The sequence below is a fragment of the Sus scrofa genome, chromosome 6 (genome assembly GCF_054392235.1).
Source record: "Sus scrofa isolate SSC_HxYL_T2T_F1_AM1 chromosome 6, Sscrofa_HxYL_maternal_Yorkshire_Landrace_v2.0, whole genome shotgun sequence".
Lineage (NCBI taxonomy): Eukaryota > Metazoa > Chordata > Mammalia > Artiodactyla > Suidae > Sus > Sus scrofa.
Window position 1 is genome coordinate 59490917 of NC_139388.1, and position 20595 is coordinate 59511511.

At 55.7% G+C, this 20595-nt stretch overlaps 2 protein-coding genes across 11 annotated transcripts in view; one reads left to right on the forward strand and one right to left on the reverse strand.

Moving 5' to 3' along the window:
- Nucleotides 1–18039, reverse strand: part of SYT3 (synaptotagmin 3) — a 31426-nt gene extending 13387 nt beyond the window's left edge. The window contains exons 1-6 of one of the 9 annotated variants that reach the window (XM_084961531.1): nucleotides 16993–17195; nucleotides 11470–11671; nucleotides 5819–5997; nucleotides 3199–3270; nucleotides 1869–1999; nucleotides 274–444 (exon numbers count right to left, since the gene is read on the reverse strand). In XM_084961531.1, the coding sequence (XP_084817657.1) occupies nucleotides 274–444; nucleotides 1869–1999; nucleotides 3199–3270; nucleotides 5819–5829 (385 nt within the window). In that variant the 5' untranslated portion in view covers nucleotides 5830–5997; nucleotides 11470–11671; nucleotides 16993–17195. Of the gene's footprint in view, nucleotides 1–273; nucleotides 1592–1868; nucleotides 2080–2622; nucleotides 2696–2755; nucleotides 2904–3198; nucleotides 3271–5818; nucleotides 5998–11469; nucleotides 11672–16992 lie in introns of those variants that run through there. The other 8 variants (XM_013998701.3, XM_021094804.2, XM_084961536.1 and 5 more) reach the window with 8 other exon arrangements.
- On the forward strand, nucleotides 1388–18298 carry C6H19orf81 (chromosome 6 C19orf81 homolog). Of its 2 annotated transcripts, none has more exons than XM_084961851.1 (5): nucleotides 1388–1463; nucleotides 14975–15047; nucleotides 15143–15263; nucleotides 16972–17111; nucleotides 17938–18298. In XM_084961851.1, exons 1-5 carry the CDS (start codon nucleotides 1442–1444, stop codon nucleotides 18131–18133), a joined length of 552 nt encoding a protein of 183 aa, XP_084817977.1. In that variant the 5' UTR covers nucleotides 1388–1441; the 3' UTR covers nucleotides 18134–18298. The 2 variants fall into 2 exon arrangements, with proteins under 2 accessions (XP_084817977.1, XP_020950467.2); XM_021094808.2 differs by lacking the exon at nucleotides 1388–1463 and adding an exon at nucleotides 8215–8655.
- The last annotated feature ends 2297 nt before the right edge of the window (nucleotides 18299–20595 follow it).

Here is a 20595-nt window from a genome sequence, read left to right on the forward strand (position 1 = left end):
CTTTTTAGTGCTATGTGAGTTGCGCAGAGATACCAGCTGTGGGGAGGGGATGGGAAGGGTGGCCACCAGGGCAAAACTCCAAAGGTTAGGGGTCAAATGGACTTCACAGCTCCTGGTCCTTAGATAAGAGGGGGACAGGCAGGATGAAGGCAAGCCTCAAAGAGGGACTGGCCCCACAGGGAACAGAAGGCTGAGGGCATCTGCTCTGCAAGTCCCCCAAATCCTGGCTGTAGCAGCAGAGGGGGGCTGGCCAAGATGGCCCAGGACGCTGACCTGCATCTGGGCCCCGGGGGTAGCCTCGGATTCGCAGGTCGTTGAACTCCTGGCACCTGTCACTGGTATCGGCATCTCGGACCCGTGCACAGAGGTCCGAGACCAGGATGAGTGCCCGACGGCAGAGGTCATCCTCGTAGTCGCCTGACATGGTGGCCAGCGGGTCCTGTGCTGGGGAGGGGTCGGGCAAGGGTGATGGCAGAGACAGGGTGGATAAAGGGCGGAGAGAGACAGAAAAGGCAGGATAGGCCAGGGGACAGAGATGGAGGGTGGAGGGACCAGGAGGTGGAGATCAGGGGAGGAATGGACAAGGAAACAAGAAATGAGGGGCAAATGGACGGGGAAAAAGAGACTGGGGAAGGCCAGTCCCGGGGCAGAGATTAAGGATGCACAGATAAAGGGATGGACAGACAAGGAGGCAAAGATTAGGGCTGGACGGATGGAGGGATGGAATTTAGGGATGAAGGGACAAGGGGCGCAGTCATTCCTCCCTCGTGCATTCAAGACAGAGTCACGGAGCACCAACTACATGCCGGCTGCTGCAGACCAGGCAGGGAACGAACCCCATGCGGTCCCTGGCTTCCTGGTGTCACCATCTGATGCGAGGAGACAAATCAACAAACACACAAACAAACAAACACGCAAACACACAGCCCTCAGACTGTTGGAGGATGTGTCACAAAGGGACCTGGAAGTGGGCGATTAGGGGAGCTCTCTGAGGCCTGAAGGATGAGCTGGAGCCAGCCATGGGCGGTGGGCAGTGGGGCTGGAGTGGGGAAAAGCATCCAAAGCGGCAGGAACAGCATGAGCAATGGCTCAGGGTGGAAAGGGCTTGGCAGGTTCAAGAAACAGGGAGGAATAGACAAGGAGAGGAGAGAGAAAGAGAGGGGGAGGTGGGAGAGAGAGACGAAGGGATGGCTGTAGAGAGATAAGAGGTGGTTAGGTGTGGTGCGGGCTGAGGGGGGATGGAGATGAGGGAGGCAGAGATGGGGACGGGGTTGAGAGAGGGCGAGATGAGGGGAGGGGAGACAGATACTGTGAAGGGCAAACTGGAGCCGAGAAGAGAAGGACAGGTAAACAGACAGACGGAGGGGAAGTCAGGAATGGAGGTTTGGGATGGACAAGCCGTAAAGAAGGAGCTGGTGTGTAATTCAAGGGAGTGTGAGAGATGGGCAGACAGAGTGGCAGTGGTAAGTGCCAGGCAAGAGTATGAACAGAAATATCTTTGAGAGACAAGCAGTGGACAGGAGAATGGATGGGATGCAGACATAAAGGACAGACAGATCATGGCCAGAGATCACAGATGAACAGAGGAGGGCTGTGCCGGCAGACACGGGTGCAGAAGGAAGGTTGGATGGATTGTGGGGGTGGGGTGGGGGGTGGAGGGGGCATAAAAGAGAGGGGACCAGGAGACAGAGGTGACTGTGGGGAGAAGGGGAATTAGCGACACATGGTCTGGAGCTAGACATCAGAGAGGAACTAGAAAAAGGGTGCAGGGGAAATTAGGGACGGGCAGATCAGGGCTTACAGAGGGGACAGGTGTCGTGGGGTGCCGCACAAGGCCAGGACTCCGGGACAAGGATCGTCAGACTCACCTGCGCTTATCCCTGCCGTATCCTGGGTGGCAGCTGAGGCGGCGGCTGGCTGTAGCCCATGGGGGTTGTAGAGTGGACAAGAGACTGCAGACCTGTCCCCACGAGCCAGGTGGTGGGAGGGGGTGCCGGATCTGGGGGCCGTGGCCGTGAGAAAAAGCTCAGTCCGAGCCTGACATCGCGTCCTACTCGGGCCGGCTGCTCGACCTCAGACGACCCCCAGGAGGTCCAGCTACCCCCTCCCACCTCCGGGCCCCGAGCTCCCCATAAGCTTAGAGACTACAGTTCCCGGCAGGCATTGCGCTCGCGTGGCTGCGGCTTCATAGACCTGGCGCTGCAGGGACTGATGGGAGTTGAAGTACTTAGTGCCTCTCCTGGCTGCAGAGATGGGAATTTTGGGGGGGGGGTGCGTTATGAGATGCCGGGGTCCCAAGGCGCTGCAGGGGAGAGGAACGATGTCTGGGACCTCGAGAACCCGCGGAGTCCTATATCCTTAGGGGCCATGGAGTGGATAAACATCCCCATGCCGGGAGGTGGGTGGGCGAGGTCGGGGTACACCCAGGTGTTTCGGGACCCCCCCCTTCCAGGGCCACGTGCCCCTCCCCCGGGGCGGCCAGCAAGCTCTGCGGCACTCCTACTCCTGGGAGGGCGATCCGCGCACCTCTGCACCTACCTCCGCCCCCACGCGCCGGGGCCGCCCCCCAGGATGGGGCTGGGACAGGGGCTGTGGCAGGGGGAGGGGGAGGAGCGGACTCACCCGGAGCTGCCGCCGCCGCCGCCGCAGCAGCAGCCCCGCTAGCCGGCCGCGGTGCCCGCTCGGCTCCTCCCCCCGCCCCTGTCGCAGGTCCACGGCTCCTCCCCCTGCACTCCCTCCTTCTTTCCCTTCGAACCTGCGGCTTGAAAGCCGAAATCGCGTGGCCGCAGCGAGGAAGGAGGGAGATTTCCCCGGACCGAGGCGTCAGAGAACCAGCGCGATTCCACAGCCAAGGATGCAGAGGTCTGAGATCACGAGCCTCTGCTCCCCTAGGATCCAGGGGTCTGCCCCCCCCCCACCGCAGACAGAGAGGTCCGGGACTCCGGTCGACTCTTCCCCCAGGACTAAGCCCCCAAACCCCTCCATTCTCAGACCCGGGAATCCACTTCTCCCGGTCCCTCCCCCCGGGGGACCCAGAAGTCCCGATCCCCCAACCCAGTCCTGTGTAAGACCCAGGACTTCAAGTCCTCCCGTCAGAGGAGCTCTGAGGGCTGGCGGTGGGAGCGGAGGCAGAAATCAGCTAGGAGTAGAGGTAGAAGCAGGGTCCCGGGTTTGAATCCTTTCCGGGCTGGCTCTTACCTGTGAGACCTCGCACTTTGTGCTCTGAGCTCCAGGTTCCTTATCAGCCAGATATAGACAATAAGCTGTTTTCTAGGGGACCCAGAGGTTTGAAAAACCAGTCAGTAGAGATAGAGCATTGGCACCAAGTAGGTTCTTAATGAATGTTTTTTAAGAAGCAGCAAGTTTGGGAGTTCCCATCGTGGCTCAGTGGAAACAAGTCTGACTAGTGTCCATTAGGACACAGGTTCAATTCCTGGCCTTGCTCAGTGGGTTAAGGATCCGGCGTTGCTGTGAGCTGTGGTGTAGGTTGCAGACGTGGCTCGGATCTGGGGATCTGGCGTTGCTGTGGCTGTGGTGTAGGCTGGCAGCTGTAGCTCTGATCCAACCCCTAGCCTGGGAACCTTAATATGCCGCTAGTGCGGCCGTAAAAAGCAAAAAAAAAAAAAAAAAAAGCAAGTTTACCTTTGCTGGTGTATTCATGGCAGTTAATGATAATTCCCACTGTGATCTGGGCACTGAGCTAAGCGCTTTGAAAGCATTCCTCTAGTCTTCATTTTGGCCCTATGAGGCAGGGCGTGTGCAATTATGTTATTCCCATTTCACAGAGGAGACAACTGAGGCTCACAGAAGTTAAGACTCTCTTAAAGATCCAGCGCTACATAACCTCAGTGGCAGCCAGCAGGGGTGGCTGGGAGTGCCCCACCCCCACCCCCACCCCCACCAAGTCTTTCTCAATGCTGCCCCCTGCCTCCCAGTGAAACCCATGTAAATATAATCTCTAAGTAGAAATTGCTGGAGTTCCCCTTGTGGCTCAGCGGTAATGAACCCGCCTAGTATCCATGAGGATGCAGGTTTGATCCCTGGCCTCGCTCAGTGGGTTAAGGATCCAGCATTGCCATGAGCTGTGGTGCAGGTCAAAGATAAGGCTTGGATCTGGTGTTGCTGTGGCTGTGGTGTAGGCCAGCAGCTACAGCTCTGATTCAATCCCTAGCCTGGGAACTTCCAGCTAGGAAGTTTGAGGAGCTTGTCTGTCATGGTCACCAGGCGTGTAGAAGAGGCAGAGCACTGGACAGAGAGCCAGGAGCCAGACATTCATTCAATTCAATCCATGCAGCCATTCGATAGATAATTACGGAGCCTCAACTGAGTGCCAGGCGCTGTTACAGGCACCAAGGATTCAGCCAGGAACAAAGTAGACAAAAATCCCAGTCTTGGGGGGGTTCCCGCTGTAGTGCAATGGGGTTGGCGATATCTTGGGGGCGCTGGGACACAGGTTTGATCCCCAGCCCAGCACAGTCAGTTAAGGATCTGGCATTGCAGCTGTGGCTTAGGTTGCAACTACGGCTCCGATCTGATCCCTGGCCAGGGAACTCCATATGCCAAGGGATGCCCCCCCCCCGGCCAAAAAAAAGGAAGAAATAAAATCCCAGTCTTGAGAGTGGTCTTGTGGAGGAGACAGATGGTCATCGAATAACTGCCACTGAGGGTCAGCGTTGTGAGGGAAAGTCCAGGGGGCTGTGTGTCTGGGCAGGAGGTCGCAGACGGCTTCTCTGAGCAGGTGACATTTGAGTTGGCATAAGCCAGATGTGCCGTCTCTGCAAGGCCTGAGGCAGGAGGGAGTCTGGCGCCCTGAGGGGGACTGCTGGGCCCCATGAGCCCCATGGGGGTAGCACTTTGTTTTGTTTACTGCTGTGTCCCCGCTTGCCAGACATGGCACCTGGCACACAGTAGGCACTCAAATATTGTTTGGATGAATGAATGAGCAAATGGATGGATAAATAGAGGAGTGTATGTATGTGTGAATATATGAGTCGAATGGTTGGATGGATGGATGGATAGTTGAATGGGCGGCAGGATGGACAGATGGATGGATCAGTGGATGGTTGGATGGATGGATGGATAATTGAATGGGTGGAGGGATGGACAGATGGACGGATAGATGAATCAGTGGATGGTTGGATGGATGGATGGATAGTTGAATGGATGGGTGAATGGACAGATGGATCAGGGGATGGATGGCTGAATGAGAGGATGAGCGGATGGCTGAATGGATGAACGCATGCGTGCATCAATGAATGGATGGGTTTGCAAAGTACCTATGGATTTGCACACAAATGTGCCTGGAAACAAAAGCAGACACACCCGCCAGAGACATGCGCAGTATGTGTAAACACAGATTCGTCTCTTCTCCTGGTTCTCGCCAGGGAGAAAAAACCCCATGAGCAGAGGTAGACCGAGCTGACCGGGGCCTGTGTGGATGTCCGTGCAGAGAAGGAAACCCTCTTAACCGGAGCTAAGGCCAGCCCCACCCCCACTGCGGCGCTGACATAAGTTCTAATTTCTGGAAGAAGAGGAAAGTGCTGGTTCAGGGATTTGTGTCCCAGGCTGCAGGCCAGGCCAGGGAGTGGGTCGGGGCAGTCCCAGGAGATGTGGGGTGAGAGGCCTAGGGAGGCAGGTGAGGCTAAGGCAGAGAGACAGGAAAGGAGGGAGGGAGAGACAGAGGTGGCGAAATAAAGCAGTGGAGACAGAGACACACAGAGACAGAGGCAGAGACATGTGGAAAGGTGTGGAGACACGGAGAATGAGAGACAAAGACGGTCAGAAGCAGAGTGCCCGTGGTGGCTCAGCGGTAACCAACCTGACTAGCATCCGGGTTCGATCTCTGGCCCTGCTCAGTAGGTTAAGGATCTGGTGTTGCCTGGTGTAGGTCACAGATGGGGCTTGGATCCAGTGTTGCTGTGGCTGTGATGTAGACCAGCAGCTGTAGCTCTGATTCAATCCCTAGCCTGGGAACTTCCATATGTCACGGGTGCACCCCTAAAAAGAAAAAAAAATCTAAAGAAAAGAACATGCAGAGGAAAGAGACAACCAACCGGTAGGAGGTGGAGTCAGAGAAGGCTTCCTGGAGGAGGGGGCACTGGAGCTTCTTCTGAGCACCAGGAAAAGGGCAGAAGGCAGCATGTGGAGTGTGAAGGCAGGCACAGGGGCTGAGGGGCTGAAATGTTGTCCGGGGGCACCAGGGAGCCATGGGAGGGCTGGGTCTGCTCTGGGTGCAGAAAGACCCCTTTGGAACCCTGTGAGGAGAGGAATGAAGGGAAGAGACTGGAGGATGTGAAGACAAGAAGGATGCTGGGGCAAGGGTCCAGGCAGGAGGGGATCTTGAAACCCCAGTGGGTGTCAAGGCTGCGAGAATGAAGAGAAGAGGAAGGAGCAGAGTCAGGAGGCAGAAGGGCTAGAGCTTGGAGATTGACGGGCTGTTGGGAGCAGGGGTGCCTGTGGTTGTGAAAGATGTCCCCTAACCTGTGGGGATGGACTTGGTAACTGAGGTGCAGGGCAGCCTGATGGGCCAAAAAGAGACCTAGGTATGCGGAAAGGGAGTCAGGGCCACAGCGGAACTGGGACTGGAAATGAGTCTGTTTAAGTCTGGACTATTTTAATTGCCAATGATGGAAACTCACATGACCGAAGCATAAGAGAGAACTAATTGGGTGGATGAGGGCTTCAGGCGCAGCTAGATCCAGCTGCCCCAACCATCATCAGGAATCTGACTGTCTGCATCTTTGGTTGGTGCTTTCTGGCAGACTCTCCCCTCCCATCGATCCCCCCCATGTCGATATGAAGTTCCCCAGCAGCTCCAGCCTAGGATACGACCAGCCTAGCAACTTCATTGGAAAAAGCAAGATCCTCTTAGAACAGGTCCAGCAGGAGATCCAGTCATGGTTCAGTGGTTAACGAACCCGACTAGGAACCATGAGGTTGCAGGTTTGATCCCTGGCCTCGCTCAGTGGGTTAAGGATCTGGCGTTGCGGTGAGCTGTGGTGTAGGTTACAGACTCGGCTCCGATCCCTCATTGCTGTGGCTGTGGTGTAGGCCAGCAGCTACAGCTCTGATTAGACCCCTAGCCTGGGAACCTCCATATGCCGCTGGTGTGGCCCTAGAAAAGACAAAAAGACAAACAAACGAACAAAAAACAGGTCCAGCAAAAGTCCAAAATTTGATTCTGTATCCTAGGTTGATTTTTAAGTTCCCCTCTGAATAAATCACTCAGGGAATCAAGGTGCTACTACCTAAAAAAGCAGAGAACCAGTGCTTATCAAACAGGAATAATTGGAGTTCCTGTTGTGGCTCAGTGGGTTAAGAACCCAACATAGTCTCTGTGAGGATGCAGGTTCAATCCCTGGCCTCGATCAGTGGGTTAAGGATCTGGCATTGCTGCAGCTGAGGCGCAGGTCACAGATGCGGCTCAGATCCAGTGTGGCTGTGGCTGTGGTGTAGGCCTCAGCTGCAGCTCTGATTCCTAACCTGGGAACTTCCATATACTGTGGGTGTGGCTGTAAAAAAAAAAAAAAAAAAAAAAAAAAAAAGGCAGGAATAATCAACAGTTAAGGCAGAGAGCTGCTGAAGTGTAGAGAAAACCAGAGATACAGGTAACAGAGACAGACTACAAAGACAGACAGGATAACCTGGAAAAAAAGTCCAGGCTCCTCTCCCACAGTTGCCGCTGAGAGCTCTGTAGACACAGGGAAGAGATGCCCACTGGGCACCTGTGTGGCCACAGTCCTTCGTTCCTGCCCTTGGGGCCCAGGAGTCCCCAGACCTTCCCCTCCAGACCCAGGCACCCCAGGCTCCCAGCTCCCTCCCCTCTTTGAGCCCCCAAGTCCGAGCCGCCAGCCCCTCCCCCCTCCATTGGCGGTACCATGGCAACCAGGTCCCCTGCCCACCTTTCCCTCCCCCACCCAGGACCCAGTTTCTGTTTAAATCTCGCCTGTATCTGACCAGTTCCTGTGTGAAACAGGGATGAGTGGAGGGCAAGTGGGATCGGAGAAGGGATGACAGAGGGAGGGAAAGCAAGGCGGAGGCAGCTACGCCAGAAGAGAGATGGGGAAACGGGGAGAGAGGGGATAGGGTTAGAGAGAGGCGGAGAGCTATGAAGAGACAGGGGGTCGGGGGCTGGGGAGCTATTGGGGAAACTGATGGAGATGGAGCCCAAGGAGGTGGAACAGGGGAAGGGGGGACATGGGAGAAAGAGGGCAGACAAATTAAGGGGAAGAGTGGAGGAGAGATGGGGAGAGAGCCGAGAACTCAGGGTAAAGAGATGGGGAGAGAGGGAGGGATGGGGAGTGGATGAGGAAGGGGGCGAGAGAAGGGCTCGGCGGGGAGGAAGCTCCTGGAGACTAGGGGACAGAGAGGAGGAAGCGGGAATGTGGGAAAGAAGGAACTGGGGCGTACAGGGAGGCCCAGGGCTTAGGGGAACCCGGATTCCGATGTGGTCTCAGCCTTCCATACTTTTCCCCCGGGGCTTCAAAGACAAGAAGGAGGAAGCAGCGGGGAGAAGGAGCTGGGGAGGGTGGCCCGGTCAGAGCTCCTCTCCCCGCCCTCCTGAGACAACCCCCACCCACCTCCCCAGGATGCAGCAAAATGAGGAGCCCCTGTGCTCCTCCACCATGGGCGGCCCCAGAACATACAGGGAGGCAGGTACTAAGCTCTGTCTGTCTGTCTGTCTGTGTGTATGCAGGTGTGGAGGTGGGGGGGGGGTGAGGGGCCTTCATCCAGGCCTTGTGTCACAGCCCCACCTGGCAGCGTGACCTTAAGTGAATCACTGGACTTCCAAAGAGAGAGCCACCCCCAATTCTTGTGTCCTCCAGATTCTTGGGCAGTACCCTTTAGACCTCAAACTACATTTCCCATGAGCCCCTGCAGTTCCCTGCCCAATGTTCTGGATGCAGAACTACATTTCCCATGAATCTCTGGAGACTCACCAGCTCTTCTGAGGCCACTATCCCCCACAGACTTCCTGCCCTGGTCCCTAGCACCGTCCTTGTCTCCCACACTGAACTCAGCATCTTCTCCCAAAGCCACTCCTCTTCCTTGCTTCCCCGCTTTGAATGGCCCCACTGCCAGCCCAGGCACTGGGCGAGACCCCAGGCACTGTTCCTCTGACTCCTATTCCCTCCTGCAGCCGTCAGCCCGCAGCCCCATCTTCCTGCTCACTCTCGCTGCCCCGTCCCTACCTTTCCAGCCCCCACGGCCCCAGCTCAGGTCTTGTCCGCTTCCCCTGGATCCTTTCTCCACCTAACGCCCTGGTCTTCAGTTTCTCCCCTCCGGCCCATACCCCACATTGACCCAAGGGAGTCTTTCTGACACCCAGCATTAACCCTGTTTCTCCCCTGCTCGTGGCTCACCCGTGCTGCCCACGACTCCCAGGGTAGAGTCCCAGCCCCTCAACCTGGTGTTTGAGGTCCCGCCTGACCCCAGCTGACAACTTCAGGCTCCTCTTCCAAGGCTCCCTGCTTCCACTCTGCTTTAGCACAGTTCATTCATTCATTTACTCATTCAGCATTTCCCAGATAATATCTTGGTGAGGATTCATTGGGCTAGTGGGTGATAGAGAACTGGACTTGATGCAGTAGAAATGGGAAAGTCGGTGTCTCACAAAAAGAAGCCCACAGGTGGGATGACAGGGCTTGTGCTGGTTGGATCAGCAGCTCAATGATGTCACCGAGAAGCCAGTTTCCATATGCCTGCATTTTAGTGTGGGATAGATCCCCTTTGCACACCAGCTCTTATACCTCATGGTCACAAAATGGCTGCCACAGTTCCAGGCATCTCTTCCAGAGACAAGAGTGGGTGACTTAGTATTGGCCAATGAGATGGGAGGAGATCATTTGGAGTGCCTAAAATGACAGACCTGGAGTTCCCGTCATGGCTTAGTGGAAACCAATCTGACTAGCATCCATGAGGACGCAGGTTCAATCCCTGGCCTCGCTCACTGGGTTAAGGATCCGGTGTTGCCGTGAGCTGCGGTGTAGGTTGCAGGAGCAGCTCAGATCTGGCGTTGCTGTCGCTGAGGTGTAGGCCAGCAGCTACAGCTCCAATTGGACCCCCAGCCTGGGAACCTCCATATGCCACGGGTGCAGCCCTGAAAAGCAAAAAAAAAAAGTTCAGTAGCCCCAGGACAGGTTCTGGAGGTCCTGGAATGAAGAATGCTTCATAACGTCTTTCACTGGTTGGGGGGTTTAGTTCTGCAGGTCTCATGTATTGCTCTGTATATTCCTTGAGGGGGAGCCAGGGCCCTGCCCTGAGGCTGCACTCCTGTCTCTCCTCTGCTCCTCCAAGGTCTCTTCGTCCCCTCCCTTCCCTGATGAGCGGCTGCCCTTTGGAACTCAGGGAAGGTCACAGAGGCTGAAACTTATTCCCTAAAAACAAGAAATGGGGGACCACCCAGCAAGGCTTGTGCCCAGGAGCCCCACGGGGCCCTGCTCGGAGTCATTGGTTTACACCGGATGGGCTATCACTGAGGATACTGGGATGTCACCCGTGAGCCCTATCTGGTTAGATGGGGGGTGGGAGGAATGGACACTCCGCAACTGGGGGAAGCAGAATAGCAGAGGGGGTCTCCTTTCTGGTGTCTGCTATAAGCACCTGCTCTTCGCCAGGCATAGCAAATTCTCTAGTGGTGAAAACAATTTCCCTGTCTTCAGGTCTCTTTCAGTGTCTTTGAAGGCCTCTTTCATTGGCGATCCCATCCCGCACCCCCAGCATCTCTAACCTAGGCACTTGACTGACAAGCAAAATGTATGTATGGCTCCAGGAAAGCCGAGTGGAACTGGGTTGACAAGTTGGCCTATTTTTTGGAGCTCGTTGTTTGTTTATTTCAGTCGGGCTGTTCCCTTTGTGGTGTTTTGGAACCGATAACCCTTTTAGCTTATCAGGTTGCAGACTTTGGCTTTCCTGTGGGTCCCAAGTGTTTTGTCTAGAGTTCCTAATGAATGAAGTGACCCAGCCTGTTCTCATGCAAGGAGGGCAGACATGAAACACATCATCTCACGAATAATTAATAACCTACAATTGCAGTAAGCACTCAGCCTCGGGCCTGAAGAGAATTCTGGGAATATTCTCTTTTGCTTAAAGACTTTAGCCCCCTGTGGTCTCTCTGCATAAAACGTCCCTTTCTCTGCCATTTCTTTCCTTTTTTTTTTTTTTTTTTTTTTTTTTTGTCTTTTCTAGGGCTGCAACCAAGCCATAGGGAGGTTCCCAGGCTAGGGGTCGAATCAGAGCTGTAGGTAGCCTCTGGCCTATGCCACAGGCGCAGCAACGTGGGGTCCGGGCCGCATCTGTGACCTTCACTATACCTCATGGCAATGCCGGATCCTTAACCCACTGAGCGAGGCCAGGGATCGAACCCGCAACTCATGGTTCCTAGTTGGATTCGTTAACCACTGAGCCACGACGGGAACTCTGCTGCCATTTCTTTATGTGGCAAACTTCTCCTTATCCCTTAACTCTCACCTGAGACATCACCTCCTCTAAGGAGCCTTCCCTGATTGCCTCCAGACTGGGCTTCCTCTTCACCTCGTGAGCCTTTCACTGTATCACCCTTTGCAGTGCTGGCTTCCTCCACCAGACCGGAAGCTCCTGGAGGGCAGGGCGGGTCTTGTTAATCTCTTGGCCTGCAGCATCCTCCAAGGTACAGAGCAGGCCTCGGAGATGCCTGTGGAAGTTTGAAAGTGCTGTATTTACTCAATTATTCAATAGGTACTTGTTTTTATTTTATTTATTTATTTATCTTTTAGGGCCGCACCCATGGCACGTGGAGGTTTCCCAGGCTAGGGGTCGAATCTGAACTACAGCTGCCGGCCTATACCACAGCCACAGCCATGTGGGAGCTAAGCCACGTCTGTGACCTACCACAGCTCATGGCAACGCTGGATCCTTAACCCACTGAGCGAGGCCAGGGATCGAACCTGCAACCTCACGGTTACTAGTCAGATTCATTGCCACTGCACCTGGACAGACACTCCCAAGTTGGTTTTTAAGATCACGGGGAGCACAAAATTGGTCAGGGCAGGAGTACTGACACCATGAAAAGTGGCAAATGCTGAGAGAGAGAGAGAGAGAGAAAGAAAATACCAGCACACCACCGGGTTTATTTATTGAATTGTAATGCAGGTGACAGTAACACCTCCGTGTCTGAGAAAGGGTTTTTTGTTTCTTTTTTGGCTGCCCATGGCATATGGAGTTCCCGGGCCACGGATCAGGTCCAAGCCACAGTTGCATCCTGTGCCACGGCTGTGGCCATGCAGGATCCTTTAACCTGCTGTGCCTGGCCAAGGATTGAACCTGCATCCTGGTGCTGCAGAGACACTGCCGATCCCACTGCACCGCAGTGGGAACTCCTGCGTTAGAGGTGTTGAGACAGGACTTGTAGGAACTGGACTGAGTTAGGTGACCGGCAGAGGAATCAGGAAAGCAGGCTTTGCTCTGGATCTGAGGCTGGCAAGAAGCAGAGGCAAGTTCATGATGCAGGAGGAAAGAACAGCACTAATACTGGCGGAGAAAGAAGCGTCGGGTCTGAGTAAGACCGGGGGCTATGTGCTGGGGTTTGTGGTTTGGGCTGAGGCCATGTCTTGTTGGGTTGACACTTGACTCCAGAATGGGCTTAATTTTTTTTTTTTTTTTTTTTTTTTTTTGCCTTTTCTAGGGCCACACCTGCAGCATATGGAGGTTCCCAGGCTAGGGGTCGAATCAGAGATGTAGCCTCTGGCCTACACCACAGCCACAGCCACATGGGATCCGAGCTGCGTCTGCGACCTACACCACAGCTCGTGGCAATGCCGGATCTGTAACCCACTGAACGAGGTCAGGTATCAAATCCGCAACCTCATGGTTCCTAGTCGGATTCGTTAACCACTGAGCCATGACAGGAACTCCCAGAATGGTCTTAATTTTATCTTGCTCCATTGCTATCACGGGGTGACCTTGGCTGCTGTGGGTGTTCTGTGACGTTCCTTAGGTCCAATGAGGACGCCAGGGTCTGGCTGGGGCTGCCACACCAGCTCCTGGCTGGCAGCAGCTACTTTGTTTTTTCTTTTTTCTTTTTTTTTTTTTTTTTTGTCTTTCTGCCTTTTCTAGGGCCGCACCTGCGGCATATGGAGGTTCCCAGGCTAGGGGTCTAATAGGAGCTGTAGCCGCCAGCCTTTGCCACAGCCACAGCAATGCCAGATCCGAGGCACATCTGCGACCCACACCACAGCTCACGGCAACACCAGATCCTTAACCCATTGAGCAAAGCCAGGGATCGAACCTGCAACCTCATGGTTCCTAGTTGGATTTGTTAACCACTGCACCACAACGGGAACTCCTGTTTTTTCTTTTTTTGTTGTTTTGTTTTTTCCGCCACAAAGAGACCCCAAAACTCAATGGCGTTAGGAAACTGGTTTATTCTCTCGTGTGATGGAGGCAGGTGGTCTGGAGGGGTGGGATATCTCAGCCCCATGAGAAGACACGGGGACCCGGGTTGCTTCCGCATCTCCAGCCAGGATGAAGCTGACTTGCTGCTACGTCCACATTCTGGTCCAACGGAAGGGACGCTGAGTCTAAGAGACTTTTTCTCTTAAGCAAACGACTCCAAAGTCGCATTCATCACTCCCGCTAGCACCCTTTGTGAGAACTTGGCCACAATTAGCTGCCAGGGAGACTGGGAACTATTGTCTCCAGCTGGAGAAACCTCTAGGATTGCAGAGGAAGGGGAAATGAATGATGCAGGACATCTGGCAGTCAGCCCTAAGAGAGACTGGTGAGCTGACCGGGGGTGGGGGTGGGGTGGAAAGAGCCCAGATCTGAGAGCTGTTACCAATCAATCTGGAGGCCAGTTCTGAGACTGCTGGAAAAACCACAGACTGGATTGATTGATTTTTTTTTCTCTTTTGTCTTTTTAGGGCTGCACCTGCGGCATATGGAGGTTCCCAGGCTAGGGGTCCAATTGGAGCTACCTACACTTGCTGGTCTACGCCACAGCCACAGCCATGCCAGATCTGAGCTGCATCTGTGACCTATACCACAGCTCATGGCAACGCTGGATCCTTAACCCACTGAGCGAGGCCAGGGATCAAACCTGCAACCTCATGGTTGCCAGTCAGATTCGTTTCTGCTGCGCCACGATGGGAATACCCACAAACTGGATGTAGCTGCTGCTGCCTTGACGAAGCCAGGCTGGGGGGATTGGAATAGGAAGCAAAAGGGGGCAAAGTTCTCTTCCTCCTGCTTTTCAATCTCCCTCTAGCACCCCCTTTAGGCAGAACCTAAGAGGACCCCAACTCTTGGAGCAGCAGTGGGGTTGGGGGAGCTCCCTCCATGGCTCAGTGGTTAACGAACCTAAGATCCATGAGGTTGCAGGTTCCATCCCTAGCCTTGCTCAGTGGCTCAGTGGGTTAAGGATCCCGCATTGCTGTGGCTGTGCTGCAGGCCAGCAGCTGCAGCTCCAATTTGACCCCTAGCCTGGGAACCTCCATATGCCGTGGGTGCAGCCATAAAAAGCAAAAAAAAAAAAAAAAAAAAAAAAAAATTCAAATGGTGTTGATAGAGTCCCAGCACTCTGGGTGGAGGTGGGAGGAGTTTTGAGCTGGAGACAGCAGCTTAATAATTGGCATAAAATCTACGGGGTTGGAGGTTGAGGCAGGGATGGGGGCAGTTCCCATTGCGGCTCAGCGGTGCCTGTTGGATCCCGGCCTTGCTCAGTGGTTTAAAGATCCAGCGTTGCCATGAGCTGTGGTGTAGGTTGCAGACGAGGCGTGGACCTGGCGTTGCTGAGGCTGTGGTGTAGACCGGCAACTACAGCTCCAATTTGACACCTAGCCTGGGAACTTACATATGCTGCAGGTGCCGCCCTGAAAGACAGAGGGCAAAAAAAAAAGCTATCTCAGGGGCAGCATGGACAGCACCTGGTGATGCCATCTAAGCAGAATCATGTGTGAGAAGGGCTCAGGGCAGCTTATACTGGGTTTTCCATCCCCAGGAGGCCTCCTTGTGGACCTAGAGACCCCAGCGGAGACTCAGGCTTGGAGCCAAGGCAGACCCATCAAATCCTCGTGAGTGGACCCTGGCCTCGTGATTTCCAACCTCAGCTCTTCTGAGCCGGCAGCAGCCCTTGACCTCAGGAGGTCCCTGTGTGCTGTCTTCCCAGGAAGCAGTACCTGCGCCAGGTCATTGCAGAATATGAGGCGCTGGACCGAGAGCTCCCGTGCATCCGCAAGTTTCCCATGCCGCCTGCCTCGCAGCCCCTCTGTCTGTGCATGGAGACCTCAGTGAGTGGACCCTCCACCCCCACGACCCCAGGTCCCCGCAGGACGTGGTGATGGGAAGGGCAGAGCCTTAGAAGCGATGATGGACACAGGTTGCATCCAGGCTTTGAGGCTTATCAGCTGGGGGCTCAGCACCAGGATGAGTGACTGAATATTGATTGTGAATGGGGGGGGGGGAACCCATCGTCATCTTTATCACTGCTGATCCCAGAGGGGGATTGAGAGGCAGAGTGAGGGAAGACTGAAGACAGAGGGAGTCTTGCTAATCCACCTACTATGAAATTCTGTAAAATGTACAGATATTGTAAAATCTCATTTTCTTTTTGGCTATTTTAGGGCTGCACTTGCAGCATAAGGAAGTTCCCTGGCTAGGGGTCAAATCGGAGCTGTAGCCACCGGCCGACGCCACAGCCACATGGGATCTGAGCCACGTCTTCGACCTACACCACAGCTCAGGGCAACGCCAGATCCTCAACCCACTGAGTGAGGCCAGGGATCGAACCCACAACCTCATGGAACCTAGTCTGGTTTGTTAACTGCCGAGCCATGAAGGGTGCTCCTAAAAGTCCATGTTTTTGAGAGATTCAGTGAAATGGTTATTTGGTGTGTGAATCCTCTGACCATTCCTGGCTCAGTCAGTGAAGGTATCTAGTGGGTTTTCACCCATTTGAGAATTACATGAGGCTTGCTAGGCACAAACCTCAGAGGTGTTCCCGCTAACCCGAACCCTAACCCTGACTTTATCCCAACACAGGGATCACTGTTGTTCTTTCTTTTCTTTTTAGGGCCGAACCTCTGGCATATGTAAGTTTCTGGGCTAGGGGTGGAATCAGAGCTGCAGCTGTCAGCCACAGCCACAGCCACAGCCATGCCAGATCCAAGCTGCACCTGTGACCCATGCTGCAGCCTGTGGGCAAAGCTGGCTCCTTAGCCCACTGAGCCAGGCCAGGAGTCGACCCCACATCCTCATGGATACTAGTTGGGTTCTTAACCCGCTGGGCCACAAGGGGAACTCCCCACTGTCTTTCCTTTAGGGACCAGTCCCCACCCCATTGCTCCTCTCCTTGTGGCTTTGAACCTGAGACACTCCCTCCCTCAATACACACACCCAAGGCTTGGCTTCCTGGAGATGACCAACTTTGTTTCTCGGCAATGTTACATTGCCTTCGACATGGTAACCTCAGACTGAAAATGTGGTTAGTATCAATGTGTGTTTCTGAATGTTAAATAGATTGAGAAGATGTCAACACCCATCTTTATTTTCTGACAACAGTCCTTAAAATGCTAACATGACTATAAAAGGAAAAAGTTTACAGCTTAAATCCCTGGCAGAAATCTTCAAGAGCTGCCAAGAGCTCACCAGCCAACGCAGGTTGCCGGAAGAGTTTTCAGTAGATTGATAGAGTTAGCCAGATTGGTGAATCATTCAGCCAACTGTTCATTGACTTTTGGCAGATCGGCTTGATGAGAAATGATTTTTTAAGACCATGACCTAGAATGACAGTGGATGTCTTTCTCCCTGAAGGGTTCCTATCCTACTCACTCTGGCAAAAGGAACAAGATCCTGGGATCAAATGTGATTCTTGCCCCTCAAAAGCCACCTGGGACTCTGGCAGGCTCTCCAGGTGGGGCCTCGGGTGTGGACTTCTGAAGCCGGGTGTCACGGGCTGAGGCTCTTTCTCCGACCCCCCTCCCCCCACCCCCGCCCCAGCCGGAAGAGGACCTTACCCACCTGGAGGTGCTGGAGGCGCTGGAGGCCGAGTTACCCGGAGCCATGGAGAGCGGGCGTGTGAGCAGCATCCGCTTTGAGAACATGAACGTCATCTGCGGGACGGCTGGGCGCCGGGACCGGTGAGCCCTCAGCGAGCGCAGGGTTTGGAGCTGAGCGGAGGAGCAGGACCGCGGCGAAAGCCACGATGGGGCAGGGCCGGGGCTGAGCCCAGAGAGTTGGGAGGGGGCGGAGTCGCCTGCTGGGCGGGGCCGAGGCTAATAGGAGGGGCTGGCGGACCACAGGCCAGCGAGGGGCGGGGCGGGGAAGTGCAGGCAGGCAGAAGGCGGGGCCTAACGCACCCGGAGAATGGCGCGCTGAGTGTAAAGGGCCCGACCCCGCCGAGAGCAGGTGCGACGAGGGGGTGGAAGAGACCGTAAAAGATCTGGAGTGAGGAACCAGACTTTCAGTGACCCAGGGGATGGGCAAGACTGAGGTGTGGGGTCGGAGCATTGGAAGGCAGCTCCGAGGGAGCGGAGCCGGGACTGGGCACCTTGCAGGGGCCCGGCCGGAGTGACTGGGCGAACCTGGAGTATCTAGTTGGGGGCGAGGCCAGGAGATCTGGGACAGACCTGAAAGCCACCCTGAAGGGACCCGGCCTGGAGCTGCTGGGTGAGAGTAGGACCCCCGAGCAGCAATTTAAAAAGATGGAGTCTCGACAGAAGCAGGCTGAGGGGGAAGACGGGGCCTAGACTGACCCAGGTGAAGGTCGAAGTACAGGCTAACCTCGGCGAGAGTGCAGAGCTGGAGAGGAGTTTTAGGGACGTAGTGACGGGTTGAGGGACTGGAGTCAGTAAACGAGCAGGGGCCAGGCAGGGCCTCTGACAATCAAAGGCAGAGCTGCGACCGTCAGCGGTTCCCCTCCCGTCTCCGCCCTGCCCCTCTCCTCCTGGCCTCGCCCCCTCGCAGGTGGCTCATCATGGTCACGGACTTCCAGACTCGCTCGCGCCTGCTGCGCTCGGGACTCCACCTGCGCGGGCTCACTCGCCCTCTCGTGCGCCATGACGAACTGCTGATGGGCGATTACCGCCTGCACCTGCGCCGCTCCCTCGTCCGACGGCGCATGCTCGAGGCTCTGGGGGCGGTGCCGACGGAGGAAGACTGACGCTTGGGGGCGGACCCCGGCTGCGCTTGCGCACCGCCCTTCAGATGCGGGCTAGTAGCCCGGAACCCGAGAGGAAAGGGGTGTTGCCTCCCCAGGAAGGAGGCGGGGTCGGCTCGAGGGGGTGGATACTGTGAGTTTAATTATAAAGAATGACCTGGTACAAAAGCCATTTCTCTCTGCAAAATCTTGGTGGGGAGTCAGGAGGAGGGAGGTGATGGGAGGTAGGGATGAACCCCCATAACAATCCCGCCTCCCTAATCTTCCCCCAGTGCCTGCAAACAGACGCCTGGGTCCCAGTCCCTTGAAGGATGAACTCTGAGGCCCGAGCGCCTCGGTTTTCGGCGCGTGCGATCCCTGTCCCAGCGAGAACCAGACGTCCTCATCCGCCCCCCTCCTCTTCCTCCTCCCACCCCCCTTGGAAGACAATTCTCGGGCTTTTATTTCAGGTTTTTGTTTTTTTTTTTCTGGATTTTTTCGTGTGTGTGTGTTCTATTTTTTTTTTCGTATGTTTTTGTTATTGTTCCTCTTTTTGCTTTGTCTCTCCTCTCCGCCCCGCGCTGCCCCCCATCCAGTCCCTTCCCCCTCCCCACCCCAACCTCTCCTCCCCCCTCCCCACCCCCCACACCCTCCCCAACCCCGCGGCACCCATCCAGAATGAACAAGCCCTTGATAGACGGGCACCGCGCAGGCCCCCTGCGGACGGGGGGCATCCGACAAGGGGGAGGGGGCGGGTAGGGGCCCAGCGCGACCTCCGCCCGCTCCTCGCTACCCCTCCCCCCTCCCACGACCCTCCCACAAGGTTCCCGCAGATCCCTGACGTGGTGAGGGGGAGAGGGCTACAAGCGCCCTCCCCACCCCGTGGACGGAGCGCCCCCCCCATCGGGGGTGGGGGCAGCAGAGGGGGAATGGGCTTGGGGGAAGGAGGGGAAGCTCCCTTCTTTGGCAGCTGAACATGAGGGGGACCTGAGGGCGATGCCTTCCCCTTTGCCCACAGTGGGGGAGGGGGCTTTCCAGGGGAAGGGTGGCTTAAAATTCCCAAGCCCCAGGAATAAAGGGAGGGGGGTGCGTGCAGGAAGGAACAGCCATGCTGGAGGGACGAATTTCTTGGAGAAACACAGGTTAGGAGACGGGAGGGGCGGTGTCTTCGTGCAAAATGGATGGACCAGAAGGCTGGGGGCCGCGAGAGGAGAGAGGAGGTGAAAGAAGGCAAAGCCTAGGGCAGGGAAAGAAGGAGGAAGGAAGCAAGGTGGTCAGGAAGTGAGTGCGCATGGGGTTTTCTCTCGCCAGAAAAAGAACAAAAGTGTAAAGAGCTAAGAGAATAGGCAGCGTGCAAATGACAAGAGTTGGTCTTATGGGATTAAAAAAAGGGGGGGGCAGGAAAAGAATAATACAGCCCAAGAGCGTATGGAATGAGAGGTGTGTGCGAAAGGAAAGAGGCAGGAGAGCTCCCCAAAGGAGACGAAAGAGGTCATCCAGGAACTTAACCAGCACCCGGATAAATTCAAGAATGAGTGTGCAAGCAGCGCCACGTGGTGCAAGAATAGTGTGAAGGAAGTGCAAAAGGCTTCGAGAGAGCAGCAGACATGCTGGGGAGGATGCGTGTGCTAGAGCGAGCGTGCAGGAAGGTTCACTAAAGAGGTGACCATGGCGATGGACAAGGGTTTGGGAAAGAAAGGTCAGGGAGCCTGGCAAAGGGGCAAGGAGGCAGGAGCACTTGAGAGAGGTCCGGTTCCTGGGAGGCACGTGAGCAGGAAGGGACAGTGGGGGGGGGGTGGAGTGTCACCGCCAGAGGGAGGGGTGGGTAGAGTGAGGATGTAGGGGTGCAAGAATAAGAGGGGAAGGTGCTAAAAGAGGATGGAGGCGCACAGTCCGTGGGTGGGTGAGGGAAAGGGTGTCCCAAGTGTGTCTGCAGCAAGGGTCCAGAGATTTTCGGGGTGGGGGGGGAGGGCGCCCAGGGAAGTGTGTGCGGTGGTGGCGGTGTCTGCGAGCAGAGGATGTGGCACGTGGGGAAAGAAACGCACGGGGCGCCAGAGAAACTGGAGCTGATGAGCTGGAGCGCTGGTCCTCACAAGCCGGAAGCGTGAAGGCGGAGTGTGCAAGACAGCGAGAGGGAGCATTTGTGCAAAATCGTAGCCCAGGGAAGGGAGAGAGGGGAGCCGGCGTGCAAAGGAGCGTGCAAGAGGCTGGGGGGGGGCTGCCGTGTGTGCTGGGGAGAGGGGAAGGCGGGGAGAGCCGAGGGGCCTGGAGGGGGTGGGAAGGGTTGTTAGAGGGGCGGCAGGTGGTGGAATCTGAGGGCATCCCCTTCCCCTGCGGCCTGGGGGACGCCCCCCAACCAGTCAGGCTCAGGGTTGACCCTCTATGGCTCTGTCTGTCCCCCCCCTCCCCAGAATCGACCCTTCCCTCCTCCTCCGTCTCCCTCCGTGGTTTCTTCCATCCCCCCCTCCGCTCCCCGCTTCACACAC